At 41.4% G+C, this 20,769-nt stretch overlaps 1 protein-coding gene across 1 annotated transcript; it reads right to left on the bottom strand.

The window, feature by feature from the left end:
- Nucleotides 1-231: 231 nt before the first annotated feature.
- LOC124406535 (glucose dehydrogenase [FAD, quinone]-like) lies at nucleotides 232-20,303 on the bottom strand. The gene is made up of 13 exons (XM_046881971.1): nucleotides 20,287-20,303; nucleotides 20,140-20,200; nucleotides 19,968-20,065; nucleotides 18,854-18,904; nucleotides 18,417-18,591; nucleotides 18,044-18,166; nucleotides 17,665-17,908; nucleotides 17,188-17,351; nucleotides 12,168-12,419; nucleotides 11,667-11,847; nucleotides 2,225-2,540; nucleotides 1,022-1,347; nucleotides 232-919 (listed from the first exon to the last, which is right to left on the bottom strand). The coding sequence occupies exons 1-13, from the start codon at nucleotides 20,301-20,303 to the stop codon at nucleotides 675-677; spliced, it is 2,253 nt and encodes a 750-aa protein (XP_046737927.1). The 3' UTR covers nucleotides 232-674.
- Nucleotides 20,304-20,769: the final 466 nt, after the last annotated feature.

The following is a 20,769-nucleotide window of genomic DNA, read 5'->3' as shown; positions in this document are numbered from 1 at the left end:
CGATTGGATTAACAGTACCGTGACAAAAAATACCGTAACAAGTCAATCTGACATCAATTCGCTTCGCTGTGCACTTTTAACAGTTTTACTATATTTTTTGTAACATTATTAAAATGAATACTGTATCAATAACCAAGTACCTGTTTGCGTTACACAGAAATAATCAATCTATGATGCGCCTCACCGTAGGCAACTTATCGTACGTAACTGCTACGCGGAATAGCTGTCGTTAGGAGCTTACACCCAATTCGAAATTTTTTCACACGGTCTCTTTTGTGTGCTACAATGATCGATTTTCGTAATGAATTTTGGTTATTATAGTCTAGAAATAAAAAACCAGTAGCATTGTGACACGGTTCAGGATCGTTTACAATGACCTTACGGGAATATGATCTTGTGCAGAATAAATTACACATATTAATACACATGGTAAGTTCTCTGCATAAGCCTCATTTAGGTATGATACGGTATTGTGGTATGATAACTATTATAGGCATATGGTTATTACAGTCGTTCATTTCTTTTCGCTATCTTAAATAGTAACATAAAATGCAAGAATATCTTTGCAGTCGCTGTATCTGGAGACGTTCGTATTTATACAATATAAGTACAAGTATTATTGGTCGTATTATAAGATCTCACGCTGTCAAATCTGCGAGCTTCTGGACGAAAAGTTATTCTGATCTAATTTTTCTTTGGCACAGGAAAAGTTTCACGTAAAGAGTGGATCTATGAATTGGAGCACTTTTTTTTTTATTAGGCTGCCAAAGTTCCTTGATTAGTTGAGCACCCTTTTCAGCAACCATCATTATAGGTGCAGCTATATTGCAGGACACAATTTCTGGAAAACTCGAGGCGTCAATGACTCGGAGTCGGCGTATTCCACGAACGCGTAATTTATGGTCGAGAACTGCCATTGCTGAAAGGTAAAAATAGTCCAGAGGTTTTATTTGAGAAAGCTTTCGAAATTTATTGTATCTAGTTTACACCTGAAAATTCCTTCCATTCAGCGAAAACTCACGATTTGCTGATGTCCCCATGGCGCAAGTGCCACATTGGTGATTCTCCGGATTTGTTCGGTAACGGATTACACATTCCCAATAATCGTCACTGTCGAATTGATATTGAAGACAGCTCTCATCTGGAATTTTGTTCAGCTCGACTCCAGCCCTTTTCAGGGACTCAGTTTCAGCGAGGGAAATCGCCATGCGAATACCCTCTCGCAGTTGAGGTATGTCATTGGCATCCTGCAGGTAATTTCCAAGGATGATTGGCGCCTGGTGAGCATTCTTACTTCGCAGCCTCAGAACGCCTCTGGATCGAGTTCTGAGTAGAGTCGGGACTATTCTGTGAAATAAGTAAGAGAGTGATAGAGTATAAGGAATTATTGATAGGAATGGATCCTACGGGTGATTTTCGCGCGGGTCATCCTTGACACGAGAACATGATAATTGGACGTTTAATTGTTTGATGGTAAATTTCTGTAATTACGGATCTTTCGAATATAGGGTTAATTGACTGTTGAGGGAGGCAAATAGGTTGTTTAAATTCCAGGTGTAAGAACCGAGCGACTCGACTAATTATGAACCGCGACTCGTCTAATTAAACCTTTCGAGCAGGCTGCTTGAAATCGGCTTTGAATTGACAGCTTTGTTAGGAGACCAGTCAGCCACCAAGGTTCACCAACACGCTAAGTAGTTAACAGTAGACGCTATATTTTTGTAATCCAGATTACCAGGTTGAAGTGCAAAGTAATGGTTTCCGAAAAGAAAATAACTGCTTCGCCGCTGTGTGATTCTACGATCTAGATTATTCACCAAGAGTCACGCGCGGTCCTTTAACGAGACTTCCGGCTCAGAGTCGCATCGCATCGTTTCCCACAAAATACGGTACGGCAAAGTGCGAAAGAAGTTCGATACACTACATTAACCCGGTTCTTTGTGCCATACGAAACGGTTATTTACCGACGTGTAGGTAGAATGCGGTAGAATTCCTCTCTGCCACAATTTCATCAATCGCACAAGGTCCAAGTGAAATTGAAATCAATAGCATTAATCGCGTCGTAAGCGGGCGTGAAAGGATAAATCGCGTTGATTTACATTTTCATGGTTTACTCTAGAAAATGCTTCAAACATCGGTAATGGACCAGTTTCCAACCTTTCAACACCACAGGTGCCGTTGTATCGTAAGCCCTTTACCGTTTTTGGAGCGTGAGGTCGCTTACTTGAATCGTCGTCCGCCCGGATATTCTATGTCGTTCGGATCACCGTTCCGTGAGCAGTTCGCGTTGTAACCTTCGAAGAAGAACTGTATGTGTGGTCTCCCGTCCTGATCTCCCGTAGTTGAGTAGGCAAATCCCGTGAGTTGGGATAATCCTGTCGAGGACATCGGTCCGCGTCTACCGAGGATGTATTCCTTCACGGCATCAACATCCAGTAAATACTTCGCCCGCTCGTCAGCCACTTTGAAGTTCACAGAGACAGAGACGTGATTTTGGAGATTGGTACCGACGTCTGGAATATCCTGGATCACTGGAATACCTGAAATACCGAAAACGATGCTTGGTATTATTGTTCGGCGAATAGGCGATCAAAGGACGATGTGTCATAAAACAAATCTTGAATATAAGATGAAAGATTTCAAAGAATCCTGACTATATCATCGCTAATTACCTCGATATCCATTTTTTGTCATTGAATTCGAAAACAGGGTATGTTTTTGCCACTCTGAAGCTTACCAGTTTTTCAAAATCCTGTCAGAGTTCAATGATCGACGAAATTAATCACCGCGCCTCGCGTCCCATGTCCTATTATTGGTATAGGGTAAAAACCAATCATCAAACGTCGATGATTGTCACTGCAGTGCAGAGATTCATGCGATTAGAATTAGCCCACATTTCGCGTAATGGGATATCAAGCTTCCAACCGGATACAGGTCTCGATCAGGCCAGGTTAGCGAGCGTGTTTTGCACCCCAAGTTGTTAGGGGTTGTTTTATCGCAGTTCTTGTTGCCCACGGAGCGAAAGGTTCGGTTCACGGAACCGTCGGTATATTTACGCCAGTCCCAGGCCCAACCCAGGCGCAGAATACGGCCGTGACCCTATTCCCACGAATTTGCACCCAGCTGTACAGTTGGAACGAGTCTCAGATTAAAGTCTCGGCTTCGATTCTATACCGCAAGTTGCTTGCCTATTGCTCAGCGGGCGTGAAGAGGGTCAGCAGTTATTAGCCGGTGATACAGCGGCTGCTATGGGCAAAAACTGGGACTAATTATTTTATGATTACGAGAGGTTGCAGAAGATGGTCACATTTTGCACGCAGCTGACATGGTTTCCTTTGCGTGGTTTTTGGTTAAAATGTATACATCTGTTATTATTTTAATTTTATTCACGTGAGTTCGTAGTTCAGAGCTTTTACCACGTTACGAGTTGAACGATTTTTTTGTTTGCAGAAAATTTTGACAAAGAGTCATGCGCAAGTGTCTTTGAGTGAGTATAATTATATACGATATGGGATACATTTCATGACAGGAGCGAAAAATCATTCATTTGTCAGTTAAATTACGGTGCAATAAAAGACTTACTCAATTGTAAGATATTTTTTAGGTTGAAATTATTATCCGATAGATATCGATTGGTCATGTTGAAATTCAAAAATAACAATTGTTTACTACAATGAAACGTGATTATATAAAATAGGTATGTTTCGCTTAAAGTAAGCTCGAGGCTTAGACCCGATTCCGTTTGAGTCAACAAAACTAACTGTAGGTAATTCATTAAATTCCGTTGTTCCGCAGTTTGAGACCGATTTAAAAGAATCATGAAGCAAGAGTAATGAAATATTCTCAAGTTGGTGAGTGTATAATTCACGAATGGCAAGAAACGACCCAGCCGGTTTCTACATATTATTCGGTTAATGTAACGAGAAATCTCCAAGGAGGGAAACTGTAGGCTGTGCCGAGATTCAACTCTTTGCTTTTACTCACATTAATTTACTTGGGAAGCGGATTTGTTTGACGCCATAGAAGCGGGTTCGTTTAATTTGCGCAGAAATCAGATTCGTGCCTTTCTCATTCACTACGCGTCTCTCGTTCATTTCACGGCAACCGAGAGCGTCTCTTCACCTCCAGCATCAAACCACTCCAGATCAATGCTGGAAAAACAAGGACAAGCGGCGCCTTCTACTTCGAGGATGTATTCTCACAATCAAACTTTGTTAATAAAGGGGAGCCTCCGGTGAAACTGTCAAGTCCTGTATTTCTCAATAGAACTGAATGCGAATCAGACTACTTGTTTTCGGGCATAAAAAACAAGGAACAATTGTCTCAAAACGGAAAAAACGTTTTTGGTAATGCTTGTTTTGGTCTTCGATTGGCTTTAGAATATACTTCATCTTACTTGTATTGAGGAAAATGTCGGGCTATCACATAGATTTCATTTGGGATTCCTAGCAGCCATATGGAAAGAATGTCTGGAATCGCTTTCATTTTTTAATGGTCCAGAATCTGAAAGAAGAAACGAAAACTCATATTTCGCCCTTTCTCTTGCGACGTTAATGTTATTTCCGTCAAGCCAAGTATTTGTAACTTCTTTCGATTTTTCTTCCTGTTCGCAGGATATATTCACAGAATATATCCGGCATTGGTCAATTTTTTCCAATATTCCAATCATGTTTCCCAATATTAACTTGAGATTAAATGAAATTCATGGAATCTTTCTTGGTGTGGTTTTCCGACTGCAGTCCCATGAAATTCTAGCGCTTTTTTAACCTATGTTACGCAGAGCGAAACGTATATTTATGACCAAAATTTTTTTCAAATACCATGTATCTATTCGTACGATTTCAGTCGTTGACTCGTTTTGCAGTGTCCGGAGACTTTATTAAAATCCGTCTATTGATCGGAGAAATCAAAGGTTAACGGCAGCTCATCGCTTGTAGTCGAATATTGGCTTCGTCCATATTCTCTACCTTTCTATAACGTGGATCGATTTACCACAGAATGGTTTTCTCCTGAAAAGTTCAAACCTGATCGAAAGTATTCATGGGTCTTCTCGTCGACCAAATGTTAAACAATTTCTTACGTCGTGTCACTTACTTACGAAACTCGATTTTCGGGCAAGAATTCGCCAATGATAATCATCAGTGCATGACCTTTGAACCGAACTCATTCTCCAGTAATACTTCCTGATATTTAAATGTATTCAATTTATGGTCTTCTCTAATTGCTTGTGTATAATTATGGTGCTTATCAATTTGTTGCAAATGATAGAAAGAAGATCTTAGTCACGATATTAAGAGCAAAAGAATTGAATTTCGGGTCTCTCAATCTTCGAATTGATCGGTGCTAATGTTGGACTCTCCCGTAAACTTTTTATATGAAAGAATAGAAAGTCCTTTACTTAATCCAAATTTGCAAGGATTGTGTTCTCTGCGTTGCATTCGAATTTAAGGATCTGCACAGTTCGCCGGATTATTGGTTTTGCTGCTCGAAGTCATTTTCGTCGTCGTTTGGCTGCGTAATCCGCTTTTCTGTAGTTGGTCCGTAAAATTGACCAGCGAATAAGAACCGAGGGAGACTTTCGTTGCGCGTAATTTATTCGAAGTTAAGAACAAAAGAGGCCCGGAAAATTGACAGGCCATTTATTTACACACCGCGATGCTCTTCTATAAAAATTGACAAGTCGACCGTATTTCAAGCGTCAAGAAATTACAACTTGCAAAAACTTTTCGGCAAAGTTCATGAACAAAATTTACAGTTAACCAAGCCCAGACTCAGTTACCTTTAGACATCGAGAAGACGCCTCAGCCCCTACAAAACAGTAAAGAAAACATTTGCTCGAATTGATAATAATTTAAAAACCAAGAAACCAGGCATACCAGCCTCTACCTCCTATAACTTCACGATTTAATTAGATCACTTCGATAATTTTGACAACCGATCATACATTCAAAGCATTGAGCTACGTTTACAAGGCTGCAAAGAAAACGACACGCAACAAGCCATCCTAAAAACTGTCGAGACAAGGGTAGAAAAATCATCGAAAGCCTGACGGGCACTGGGGCCGAAAATGTGCAACGAAATCTTGCCGGAGAACGTGAACCTCATATTGGACGAATTCGAGAGGGCACTGTGTCTCCCGATTCTTCTTGGAGTATTTTACTTTACCGTTTTGCTCGCCATTCCATTGGCGACGTCGGTTTACAGCACGACTCAGAGATACCTAAAATCGAGCTCGAGGAAATCGGGCTGCAAGAGCAAATCCCTCGTGAGTCAAATCAAAGGTGGGTCCGAAAGCACTGTTGCTTGTTGAATAATTTGCAGTAAAGATCACCGATTGCAAATCCTCTTCATGGAATCCCATTTCGCAGGCATGATCGGCTTGTCGCTTTTCGGCGAGTCTGATTCGGAGTCCTCTTCGCCCTACCACAACCCAAGGTCGGCGGATTCACGGGCTTGGATATCTCCGAATCAGGACTTCGACGAGTATGACTGCCAGGACGACGATGAGGATAATTGACGATAAAAGAAACGGCGTCAGTTGAATCGGTCCCGGACCTTTCTTCGATCCGAGACGCACCAGAAACTGCGTGACTTTGGCACATCAATTTGGTGCACCGCTGCGATGATCCCAGGTCACGTTTGGTGATTTCTTATATGGAATTATTATCGCGATTCGGTGTTTTCCACTATCAGTCTCATAACACTCACTCTGCCCCACGGTCTATGTAATCACTTGTAACGTATGCATTGAACGTGAAATGAAAGTTCCCTCGTTGTAATTTTGACTTAATTTTTAAAGGGTTGGCACACAACCTTCGTAAAAATCGACAAACCGTTTCCTTCTTCTCCAATCACACTTGTAAACACGTCAAAAATTCCAGAGTTTAATTCAGGAAGAACGATTCTCACCGTCAATGGATTACGCAGATCCAAAGTGTTCTTTGGCGGTAATCTGCAAGCGATTCGACTTGTTAGGTATGTATAAGCTTTTTCACGATTCGTCCTTACCGAGATGTGAGGATTTCTGATGAAAAACCGGGAAATTCATTAAGTCAGTCATTTGTTTTAGCTGCGACTAATGGTTCTCTACCGGAACTTGTCGATGTACCTACAAACGAATAAACCATTCCTCCAATTACTCCAGGGAAAATTTCTCTCGATTCTTCCCTTGTCTTCTCTATCTCACCCTCTTTCGTCGTTTCTTTTTCACTCCCTCTCTTTTTCCCCTGTTCCTCTTTATCTGTACCTACTATACGGAAGAGTTGTCACGTTCTATTGCGAAAACAGCAATTCTTCCTCGGCTTCAGGGTGTATACTATATACAAATATACATACATATATATATATGTATATATATCTCACCGAGGAGTGTATAGATAAGATGCGGAAAGAAGATAAGTAAATGGTACTCCGTGGCAAAACTTATGACTTGCATGCGTCCCCGTTTCTCATATACACATTCTTTGGTCGCCCATATTTGCTGACATTCTGGCGTTGACCGGTTGGTTTCACCGAAATCTTCCACTTGTGGATTGACAGCGTCGACTAGTCCCGAGTTCGTCGTCGCTGCTCGAGTCTCAATTCGGAGGACGGTTAATCCCCCGAGTTTCACGGGCAGCAAATAACTGGGTCAAAAAGTTTTTTTCGGCCGAGTGGACTCACTCGTTAAAGATCGAGTTAGACCTCGTTGCTCTCCCCGAATTCTCGTGGAGGAGGACGTAATGGCGCGAGAAACGAGGCCTGCTATGCTCTAGCTAATGGCGCTAGACGAACAGAATTCAATTAATTTCTGATCAGTTTGCTCGGTGACAACACAACACGATACTGCGGCATACCTACACCCCGATCTCTGTCTCCCCCTCGACGAACTTCCGGAGTCTCGTCGTCCTAGACGCCTCCTTGACTATAGCAACGGTGCGCAGAATCTCAGCGTCCATCGGTCAATTAATTATTATATCAGCGTTTACAAAGTCACGATATATTTATTGGTTAAGTTCTCGGAGAGAAATTCCAGAAAGGAATCGTTGTTCGACAGGTCGCTAAACCTATATGGGTTATAAATCGATGTGGGTTCGCGGTGAGGGGACTTTCTGAAAAAAAATTTCAACCGTCTAATTTTTTTTATTCCAACATTCTTTTCTCACAGAAAAATAAACGCGTTTGAGTTTCTGCTGAGTTGAATAGATTTAGAGCTGTAGATATATTAGACGCGTCGACCCAGAAACCGAATTTTCACGATATACCTAGACAAAAACGCCAACAGATGCCACACGCTCGACGGTTTTGCACGCTGTACACATATTTTCTTATACACAGCTTTGGATCCGGAGTTTAGACAAAGTTTTAATATATGTACTTGACGAACTTTTTAATCAAAATAACGTGGTGAATATCTTTTTCCACTCATGATTAAAATCTCATCGCTGCTGCCGAGCTACACACCCCGCACAGTAACTTGTCCTTCTGTTGTCTCTCGCTCTTGTCCTGTTCCTGCTCGTGTAGGTCCTGGTTTAGCTTCGGCTGCGGCTATCTGATACACGCGTTTTATCTGATTTCGCGTCCGAACCTCTGAGAAATTACACTGGTAATATATCGTCGGTTAAAGCTGACCTCGTGCAATAGGATAGGTAAGTGATATCTTTAAAAAGCTCCTCGGAGATTCGTTGTTTAAATCCACGTGTATCTGTTCGTTACGATATTCCTTTTTTACCGTATAGATAAGGATAGTTGTATAGTTAGAAGACCATCACAATAGAGAATAATACGTTATTATCCTTAGTGTTCTCAGCAGAACTTGGCAGAAGATTGAAACCCAGTTGAGCTTGAGCTTTAAGGATTTTCAGAGTACGGCTTTGAGTCCAGATCCATCGGTTGAAACGAATCGCAATTAAAGGTGATCATAATCAGAGATAAAAGGCGCCATTCGCGATTGGCGGGTTGGCGACAATCGAATCGGAGAATTTTAGCGGATTGGAAAAATTGTCGCGAGATTCAGCCGGGACTTTGCATGCAGAAATCGACTTCCTCTTATTTTCTCGCGATAGAAGAACGGCGAACGTTCTATCGGCTGCATTTACACGAAGAAACTTTACCGCAGGCGTTGTGTGAAATCGATAGATTAAGATAAGGAATTCGATGGCCACTTCTTTTCGCCCGCTTTTTAGTTTCCATTTTCTGGTTTTGGATAAACCTTGACCTCCACGCCATGCGTTATGTATATTATACACACAGATATTATATATTTACGTTAACAAGCGTCATTGTTTGTAATCGTTACTTTAAAGCCGTTACATTATACAGCTCTCAAATCGAACACAAATGCCAGCAAAAATCGTTACACATATTACGCAGTAGGTTGCAGATACTGTGCGAAAGTGGTTAATACACGCGCGAATAAACCCGATTGCACCAAAACCATATTTCGACGTTTTCGCCCTGCATATTGGCGAGGAAATGCACGATATTTCCCGCAGCTTGCCGCATTTATGTGCTACGTATATAACCGCGTAATTTTACTGATTTACATGCGAGTTTTCGTGATGGACAACCGTGCGGATTTTTCCCGCCCAGTAGATGCCACGATTTGGGAAAAAAAAACGATTAATACACAGCCTCCGTGCGGAAGCTAATAACGTCAAACGCGCGTTCAATACGTGGGTGAAAATAACTTGACTCATAAAAAATGAAATTTGTATAAACTCAGTGACGAAAAAATAGGGGATCTTAAATTCGCAAATGCATTATAGTAACGTTCGAGTCATTTTCAAACAGTAATGTTAATTATTGCGCGTAAACTCGTACCGCATTCAGAGAAATACAGCGTTTTGTTGCTAGATCGTCGTTATGTAATACCAAATAATTTACCTCTTTCAATTTTCTTGCTTTATTTTATGTGAAGGTGTTACTTTTTTTTTACCCAACACCGCCCTTATCATCTTGTCGAAGCACTTGAACGTCAAAAAGAATTTTTGTCTGAATGTTGCAGTCGAACTTGGCCGCAATGACAAGAGACCTGTGATATTTTGCTTACTTTAATACTTCACCGTGAAGACGTATCGCGTATGTATCATAATGGCAATCGGGGGTAGAAGGGAGGGTGCGAGAATAACGAATAGTCTAGAATCTCATTCGGATTTCATTCGGCATCTTGACCTAGATAGGAATTAATAGAACTGTCAAACAACGATATCTCCCCAGGATGCTGACTGAATCAGCAAATGCTCGCCCTCGGCGTCGACGACTAGACGTTTCCCCGCTCATACCAACGCAAAATCGGAGTCCAGAAGAACAGACACGAGTTACACATACGTCTCAGTGTCCAACCGCACTGGCGAAGCTCATCATTTTCATTCAATCCCAGAGAAATTGCTATGAATCACGAAACGCCTCTGGGATAAATTGAATGTTATCGTGTTATCGGTTTGATGTTGACAATGCACAATTCACAATAACGGACGTGATAAATGTTATCTGAATATTGCATGAACGGTCCGCAATTTTGAAAGATTACTTACCAAGTTACCATCTTGAATTCTACAATGTTGTTGCCCAAAATTCGAAATCAGTGCAACCCCCAAAACTAGACCAACCATTTTTTTCTAAATTTCACTGCGACAAAACGGCAATGCAATTCCATGTGACATCGAAAAGACAAACACCCTCCTTAAAACTCACAGTAGCACACATTTGTAGGTACACACAAATGTAGAAATGTCTGATACCGCTAAAGGGACCAAAAATACGGGTTAGGCAAACCGAGTGAGGCTGGGACGAAGGTCCAGCTAGAATTCAATTAGCTAACAATAATGTAACGGTATCCAAAGACCGTAGCGAAGGGGAGAGAAACATCGCGGAGCATGGGGGGGGGGGGTCGAGATAGCGAATCGGAGCGTGTGGCATTGGGAACGTATATTCCTAGTACGGTTTGGTCCAAGGGGTCAGATGTCAGGGGTCGAGGCTCGTAGATCGGGTGACCATGCACGGAAAGGGGTTGCGGTTGTCGGAGGCAGGGGGGACTTGGGGGGGGGGGTGGGGGAGGCTGTCGACGACAGTGATTTGTGATCGCTTTGCGAACGCATTGCTTCGCCCTCTGTTCTTCCTTCTTTCGTCTTACAACTGGCAAAAAAGGAAAAGCGCTGCTAAGACCAAGAGGAAGCTTGTCATGCTACGCGGCGAAGCGTGTTTCCGGTTGAAATCGACAGAAGTGTGACTTAGATTTTTTGGGAAAACGTCATGTGGTACTAATTCGAGTAAAATTTAATCGTTGTTAGTACGGCTGTTACGAATATAATTATCTGGATACGGATGAAACGTTTTTGAATTTAGGGTGCAAAAAAATTTGGCCAGATTTATGCCGGATCCTTTCGGGATTTTTGCTCATTTAATTATAGTATATGCGAGATCAATAAGATAAGGAAATTTACGGTTTTAGTAAAATTTGTTAGTTTACAACTTTGCGTTTGTTTGAAATTCAGGAAATTATTATAATAAAGAATGCTTGTTGGAATTTTGAAAATTAAACATCTTAGGAGTCATTCGAAAGTTGTCAAACAGTGAAGTTCGTTTCAATATTTCGGTACTTTAACGTTATCATAACTTCAACATCGTCTAATATTGACGTCAGCCTGAGGATGAATAAATATTTATTTTTTCTAACTTGGACTCACCTAGATCCTTGAGATGGTTTTTAGGTCCGATGCCAGAAAGCATTAGCAGTTGCGGTGACTGCACACTATCGGCGCACAGGATCACTTCCTTCTTGACTTTGGTCACTCGCGTGACTCCGTGCCGTTCGTAAACGACGCCAATGGCTTTCTTTAATTTCGGGTCAACAATCACTTTGAGTACCTGAAGCAGCCGGAATTTTTCGAGAAACTTTTATGACAGATATGATCAAGATTGTCGATCGATTGAAAGGAAATACGCATGCATATTCACCCAAAAATATCAGGGGGTGAGATTGAAAATCAATAGAAACTAATTTGATGCTGTGTAAAACAACGAAAATCACACCATAAGGTGGAAAATAATAGAAATCACTCTAAATAAATGTTATTGGATCACAGAAATCATTAGATTTCCAAGTGAACGATTCTCCGTGTTCAAGGAGTCTATATTTTTCTGGGTTGGCCGTTTCTTTGAACTCGAAGATAAAAAATAAAATTCACCATTGCGTCGGAAATGATGTGAAGATTTTTTCTCTTCATCGCCGGCTCCAGAAACGCTCTGGCGGCGTTTTTCCTGACTCCGTTGCTCTGCATCGTCTGCACCACGGTGAAACCAGGCTTGACCTCTGCCCCCAGATCTTCGCAAATTGAGAATCCCAGGCTGCGAGCAGCCGCAAGAATATCCCAAAGGAGCTTAGGCTGGTGTGGAAACCTTGAGACCGGAAGTGGTCCTCCGGTTGCGTGATGCCCCGACTGCGAAGAAATAACAAGGTTGAGCATTATGCGGCCACTACACGAGATGCCGCTTTCATCCTTTTCCTCGGTTATTCCGGTCGGACCCTCGGAAGCTATACCTCATCACCATCGAGAGTAGCTTCATCCGTTTTCGACCATCTTTCCCACCCGACTCTCGTGCGATCTATAAGTTACTTAGCATTGTGAAAGGGAGAAAGTCACGAGCTTTTATATTCATTCGAAATTCATACGTGGCGTTTATTTATTCAAATCATTCCGTGAGCAATCAAGTGATTTTATAAAGCTGCGAACTTTACAGTGAATTCAAGCAAGATTACCCAATATGAAAACGAATCAACGGTTATACGACCAATGAGCTAAATGTGTAGTTCTTCAACGAGATCCACGACATACGAACGGGCACATTCGCTTAAGTATGGCGAGAATTAATGACTGCAGGGAAGAAAGGTGGTCCGAATGTTGTGAAGAGCTTAATTCATATATAAGACTAAATATGTTTGCCTCGGTCGGCCCTACATCAACCTCTATTGTGCACGAGTTTCATTTATATGAGCTGCGCATGAGTGAAATTGCCTCACTGAGTGATATATTGTTCCGAGACAGAGGAAAATAAGAGAAAAAGAAAAGCAAAGAAAAAAATCCCTCTGAGAACCGTGGTCAGGTGGAGAAATATCTCACTGAACCAGCAGTTTTGCTTGCTAGGTATATAAAAAAATATTGTCAAGTAGGAAAAAAACCGGATCCTATCTGGTTTAATTCCTTGAATCGCCGCAGAAATTTTTCATAACCGTAGAAATTACTGCTAGGAAAACGGTCCGAAGTACATTCGAGACTACGTGAAACACCATCGACTCGATTTCCAAAAAGATTTAACCGGAGCTGATCGTCATCTGCAGCACAGTTTGAGACAGCAACGTTTCTGATAAAATCTCAAGCTTTTCTTGATTTCCTGAAAAATATTCCCCAGCTTTCTCGATTGTTAAAAAAAAATCAGACGTGACTCTGTCGTTTCTTCTCGATTTCTCGATAAAAAGGGGAGGAGGGGGGGGGGGGGGTTGCAGGCGTGAATACTCTGTGCATACTATTTCCATAGATTTTCATATCCTTACCGTGCCAGGATGTAAATTTCTGATCCTATATGTTTTCGTCAGTCCAACGCAAATATCTCGAGGACTGTTTGCTGACACTGTAATATTTTCACGGTACGTACCCACTATTTTTTTTAGACTTCTATATATATATACGTGGCCAAAGTTTCACGATAAATTCAAGTCCATTTTGCCATGTGCCGTTCAAAATTTTTTTCCGAATTCCACGGGATGCCCCATCCATACGTTACATATGCATGAATTGCACGGGTGTAACCATACATTGCATGTCAATTGCTTTTAGTAGAACAAGTTGGAAGTGCGCGAGATTCTCGAAGCGAACTGATCGTGAGTGGTGTATTGATTAAAGTGTAAATGCGAAGAGCCATAGGTATCTACGATTTGCGAGTTTGCCAAATTCACTTCTGCCCGATAAATAGAAATTGAAGGAACTTTCACTCGTGTTCGAGGCTGTCGAGGGATGATTTTAGATCCAGGCTTCCCCCCGGCTTTTTCGGGATTCGTGAGGGTTCCATGTACCGAGAAAAGAAATGGGTTTGAAAAAGTAGATAAATGTATTGCTGATCGAATTTCGATGGTAGCTACGATTCGGGAAAATTTCCATATCCGAATTCAATCGGAAAACAGGAGCAAACAATCCGCGACTTTAAGAAATCCTTTACACAGAAGTGACGAATGTTTGGATCAAGGAAATTTACGTTACGCGTATGGACGAAAAGCTCGGAATTTCCTCAACTCTCTAGCTGCAGTTTCCTTTCGGCTTCCGCAACATTTTTACTCCCCTCGGTTGAAAACCCTGCAGGGCGCAATGCGCTTTTCTCTGCACCCGCTGCACGTGACGGTTCATCGTTCGTTAGATCAATGGAGCTAATAAAATAAAAATCCGATCGCCGCCCACACCTCGTCGACCTCACCTTTCTCCCCCGATTCGTTTCCAGCATTGAATGCACGTACCGCACCCCCTTCTCTATCAATACGTTACACCCCTACGATGTTCTCTCATACCACCAGGCTGAACCGAAGCGATCTTAGATTATACATTGGACCAAATTGCAAAAGGAATTTCCGAAAGTTCATGTCACATTTTAGGATTCTTCATCACTTCTCGATTGGAAAGCAAAAATCAATTTCTTTTCCTTTTTCGATAGCTTCGAAGAAAAGTTATGGTTTTTCCCAATTACCAAAGGGTGAAAATTCGAAATGAGGCTGTTTGAGTTGAGTTCGATAGCCGCACGTTCATCTGACGATGGTTATGTTCTTTGAAAACGGAGTATTTCAAGGAATCAGGGAATGTAGGACACTCGATACTCGCAACGTGCAGTCCTGCCATTCGAATCAATCTGCACTGAGCGTATCGGCCACATAACGATACGAACCTTTGGATGAGCTTTTCCATCAGTCCAGTTATAGCGGGTTCAGACATTCTCCCGTTTCGATATCGTGATAGGTCGTAATTTACTGATGAAAAACTCCGGGGGCAAAGGTTGGGAAAAAGAAAGATAAAAATTGTACGTCAGAAGAAAAGTAACGTTGCATATATGCGTCTGTTTTTCTGATTCATCATACAGCCGCTCGATAGGTAATACTTTTTTCAATGTTGCATAATTACAGTTTTTCACCATCCGATTGATAGGCCGTGACGAACGAACAGTCGAAACCTGCTCTGACGTGTTTATTCACACCGTTGAAAGTTAGTTGACGACCATTTTGATTGACGAATGTGTGTCGAGTGAAAGGATATCGTGCGAATTACGTATGTCGTAAATTTTCAATTCTAAACCAAATTGCAGTCCATATGCTTACTAAATTCCTGGTTTTTCAGTGAGTCTGATATTCATGACTCAATGTAATAACTATATCCTCCAAGTGTGAAAATTAAATTTAACACGCAATATTACGCGTTGAAAGTTTCCTGAACATCGGTTTTGCTACTTTTAACCTTGGTGGCTACTTGGATTCTAAAAGTGAGTAGAATCTTCATTTAATGGATCTTTAATGTTGCCGAGGATTTCAACTTTGGACGAGACTCGAGCCCGCAGATGTGGTTTTAATATTTTAAAAAGTCAGGCAAAGTGACGTCTCAAAAAAATTCTTCCATGAGCAATCCCCATGTTTGGCATAATGAAGTTTGCAGATTACGTCTTGATGGTTTTTTGAACACTGTGACGGCATCTGCGGATCTGAGTCACCGTATTTATCCAAGGTCTGAATACTCTAACGCACCAAACATTCATTGAACCAGGTACCAACTTTGAGACTTAAAACACTAGCTCGATGGAACCGTCCTCAATGATCCTTGTTTTAAGCACAAGAATTTCAAGAAATGACAGCATCCTGTTACCACGACCAATCGAATTTCGGTTACATTTACATTTTGATTAAAAAAAAATCATCACGTGGCATGTCGAACCTGGAACATTTCGACTAATTCTCACATTTCGTGCAAGCCGTTCTAGAGCTAGAATTTCTTTGAAAGAATCTTCAAATTTTCGGCTATGTCGGATGCTGCTGCGCAGCACTAACGAGCGAATGACGTCACATATAACGTAACAAAATAGCCTCGTTAAACTTTGCGTGGGCGTAAAACAAAATTAAAATAATAAAAGTGACGCCACCGCATCATTTGTCATTTGCCCAGGGCTAGTGGTTCAGTTCAAATGCTTCCTGCCACGACCGTAGATCAGTGCTTCATTTCGCTCCGCACTGTAGTCGTTGGTATTTTATTTTGGTACATACGGTATGGTACGTGTAATTCCGTGCACAGTAGGTAATATGCCAGAGGCGTGATGACATTACATATTTTATAATTCAACCAGCGGCACTGGCTCATTCGATGGGTTATGGGTGTATTGTGCACTTATCGGGCAAAACTACAAGGACAATTGTGCCCAGACAGTGCAATCGGCGTTATATGCGGAAATAACGCGGCTTCTGTGTGAACTTCGGAACAAGCTGAGATAGAGGTATTGGTAGTGCACCCGCGTTTCGCAATTGGGACACATAACTTTGAAGACAACTTGTTAGCATCGAGCTTAGAGTAAACTTGTAGCAAAACCTTAAGGGGACACTAAATTCACAAGTATGACGGCTTTGAAATATCATCACGAAGTAGCTCCGAGCATTTTCTACAACTTTAGCAAACGGTGAAAACAAAAATGAAACAGGTGAGGCTGTATGATTTGCTCAAGGGGAATAAAACTTTGTTTTCACTTGATAAAATTCACACGCATCTGGCGGTCTTTAACGAGCTATGATTATGAGTAAGAAAAATCGGTATCTTGCATAAAGTTTCAAACATCATCTGGTCCCAGTTCATCGTTAGTGAGGAGGTTTTTAATCGGGTCTTTTGAAATGTCGGTGAAGCTATAGCCGCTTTTAGATTACTTTGCGTACCTTCACCTATCATCGAGACAAAGGAAGTCACCTCGAATGGGCCTGGATCTTCATTAAATGTGCATCACAAAAGACAGTGAAAGCTGTTTGATCTTCATTTACTTCCGACTAAATGGATGAATGTGAAAATACGCAGGAGAACTGACGGAATATCAGGATTCGTGGCTGATGTCACATAAGTTATATCGTGATGCGTAAGTATAATACAATGTCAAACTGATCCAATGAATTTGATTCTTTTTAATACACGATCATGAGCTCACCTTTACAGTGCAGCAATCAACCTCCTTATTATCCTCACTACGATGGAAAAATTCCTGCACTTCCTTCCAGGACCAGCCAGGCAGACGCCACCCATCGTAGTCCTTGGCACAGCCTCGCATGTACATCATTCCATGCAGGACGCTTGAACCGCCCAAAACTTTTCCTGAAACGACAATGCATCATACTAATTTTCACCATTAAACATTTTTTCCTTCATGCACAAGTGCACTTAAGAAGTTTTCGGATGAAATTAGATCAAGCCAGTGCGATCGTAATTTTTCATTCCGGAGTAGGTAGCCCTACATGAAAGAAGCTGATCAGAGCATTCGTGGTGTTGTTGCAGGCTCATCAACTGTACATAATTTACCGAGCAAAAGTGAAAAGTTCCTGAAGTTCTGAGAGCCAGGAGGCATGCAAATAATTTCGGCAAATCCAACTCGAGGAGACTCGATTAGGGCGTGTAAGATTGAGATTACCTCTGGGCCATTGAGCGCTTCCGTCCGGTTGTCCGAGGAAGGCGTTACTTTGTGGTTCCAAACGGAAACTCCAGTCAATGGAGGAGTTTTGATAGTTGAAGTACATCCCTGGAACGGCAGTGGCAGTTGGCGCCGGACCTCCGGCCTCCAGGAGCAGGACCTTCCAATTTGGGATTTCGCTGAGACGTGCTGCAACGACGCTGCCCCCGCTCCCTGATCCAACTACGACAAAGTCCACTTCGTCCTGCGGGGTCGAGAATAGCGATGACTTGGCTTACGGTAAATCAGGAATTAGGCACGCCGTTGCTTTGCAAACTGGCTGGCTCGCTTAGGTCAGGTCTTACATTGAAATTTACATATTTATTAGGGAGCTTCTTACCAAATGGTTGCTCGAGGTCGTCTTTAAACGGTCCCCCAGGTCGTCTCTAGACTTTAAAATATTCTCGAGGAAAGTCATGAACTTTTTGCACTTTCCAGGAACGGTACTCGCCAGAGAAGCTGCCTAGAATAGATTATTAACAAAGTTATCTCCGTTGAAGTGGCCGCTTTCAACCCGCTCCCTCCTAAAATCCTTCCACGGAAAAGGAAGGAAATGCTGTTTGTACACACACATAATAGTCGAAGGGAAGTTCTCATCCAAGTTCTCAATTGATTCTATCTACTTGCAACTTGTTGGATAAGTAAATTTATTCAATCACCCATAATCTGTATTCAGAGTGCTATTATTTACATCAGAAATCGTCTTCCATTACCTCGTCAGCTGTGAAAGCAGTTGGTTCGGTGCTGGCCAAAAGATCGGCTATCAATTTTTTGTTCCTTTGAAAAACGTCATCTGAATTGAAATTTTCATCGACTTCGTTGCTTATTCGAGGCGTGACCGGGCTTAGCAACGTGGACAAAGATAATATCAAAGAGATTATCCATGATCTGTCAACAAATGAGAATACATATTATGAAACAACAATTACGTACAAATTTACCCACTTTTTACAACAACAGGGGTGATTGTCGTGTTGTTTTTGCGACCGATTGTTTGTCCAACGATAATTTTGGAAGGGTTCCGAGACCTGTAGCCCACGTATTTATCTTCGAGATCTCGAATCGTTGTATTTTTTGTGCCAACGCTCGAGCCGTGAAATGATGCGAAAAATTATCGAAATTAGTCGAAAAAGTTGCATTGCAAACAGACTTGAGAGTATAATCACTGGAAAATATTTTCCATACAAAACTTGAGTCCAGACTGAAATTTTGTGTAATTTATTGGTAATGGTCAGGTAAAGCGTTGGAATTAATTGAAACGGGGAAACGAGTGGCAACGAATACGTTTCAGCCCTTGAATATCCTCTCGTTCGATGAAATGCTAATCAAACGTGATAGAATCACCCAACATCTGCCTTCCAATTCTGATTCGGCACAATACTCGCATGTATACTTCGAGTGTAATGACGGGCTGGAAAATTTCGGGGATATCAATTGAACGTCATTCATGCTTATATTGAGGACTATAGATTTTTACACAAGTATTAATCGGCATGGAAATGAATTCTAAATAACTTGTCACACGTATGCCAGAGTGCAAACTCCCATAAAAAATATAAATTAGGTAGGTAACGCTATGAGGTGCGCAGCAATAGCGGTTGTTATACGTAGAGGAGGTCCTGCAGGAAGAATGTCAGGGTGGCAAGCACCTCGTTCGATAAATTTGAATAAAAGAGATAAAGCGTAGGTCATAAATTCAGTAAGTAAACAGAGTAACGTCGGGCATTAATTTGATTATGGGGAATTAAATGGATTACCTACGCAGAGCCAAATCCCATAGCTACCCTTACGCCACCCCATACAGGTAGAGCAGCCCCTGCACGCCCCCCTCCTCACTGAGCACTACACATCCAACGAACACTCTGCATCGTCGAGCTTGTATCCCTTACGAGTATATGACTGTACCTACAACCTGTAACGTATATCGTGTTGTGCACACCCCGCCGGAGTGCAGGACAGGCGTAAAGAGGAAACTAAGCCCATACATCACGCGGCAAGTTCCTCCGTTGCCGTAATGCGGAACACCCATTAACGAACGTGTTCATAACCGCATAGTCAAGGCTGCGCATCGACTTGTGATATTGTTTCCAGTTCAACCGTACCTATGGGGACATCGCAGCACGGGGTGTCTACTTCGATTTGAAATTGCGTACCTCAGAATCGTTCGTTTTTTTTTTTATAAAAGTATTTACAGTTTAATCGGGGTGAAATATACGCGATGAGAAGGTCAGAGTCGATAAGTAACTTCAATATATCGATATAACATGGGCTGATAAATTTTTGAAAATTTATGGATGTGAACGTTTATCTTAAAAATTGCATGATTCATGTGATTGAAGTGAAGCAAAAGAATACTGCTGGACTAACATAAAGTTTGAAATTATTTACCAACTTATAATGACAACTTGTTCATATTATATTAAAGCAATAAACAACAGCAAGTCTTGTATACTTGTATTTAAAGTTTAAATTGTAACAAATTTCCCTGACATATTTCCTATTAAAGAGAGGATAAAGTATCGAACGATATTTACAATGTTCAGTGGAAGGATGGTGAGGATTGAAATGAAAAACAGATCTTACCTGGGTACGAGAATCATTGTTTATCACTGCAGCCACGCCGTGGATTCAACTGACAATCAGGTCTACCAAAGTACCACTGTTATATAATACCGGCAAAGACTGATGTTCGCACGTCTTCTTGTTTACACTGTGATCTGATTGTTTATTGAAATAAGAGTTGTTTCCATGTAAGCTTTGTCAGCTGAACATCGTAATATTAATAACAAATTTTTGTAAACAGTTTTGACGTAGTGTACATTGATGTACAGCAGCTTTCGTCGCAATACTTTAAGGGAAGAAGCATAAATGCACAAGATCTGAACTTCATTATTTATACACAATAGGGTGGCGCAAAAAAAACTGACTATTTTTTTTTCGAGTCTCGTGTGACAAAATGTTAGTTTTTGATGTTTTAAGAGCCCACTCCAAAGGACAGTTCAAAAAAAAATTTTTAAGAGGTCGCTCCACATTTTTTAAAACATCAGAAATCGTCAAAAATCGATA

The sequence above is a fragment of the Diprion similis genome, chromosome 6 (genome assembly GCF_021155765.1).
Source record: "Diprion similis isolate iyDipSimi1 chromosome 6, iyDipSimi1.1, whole genome shotgun sequence".
NCBI lineage: Eukaryota > Metazoa > Arthropoda > Insecta > Hymenoptera > Diprionidae > Diprion > Diprion similis.
The sequence above is the reverse complement of the archived record's forward strand: the minus strand, read 5'-3'. Positions and strand labels throughout refer to the sequence as shown.

Coding starts and splice junctions, on each gene's coding strand:
- LOC124406535 (XM_046881971.1), bottom strand. Junction 18,592..18,853: donor TCCAGTGATTATACTCTCAA/GTCTGTTTGCAA, acceptor ATTTGTTGACAG/ATCATGGATAATCTCTTTGA. Junction 11,848..12,167: donor ACATCATTTCCGACGCAATG/GTGAATTTTATT, acceptor CGGCTGCTTCAG/GTACTCAAAGTGATTGTTGA.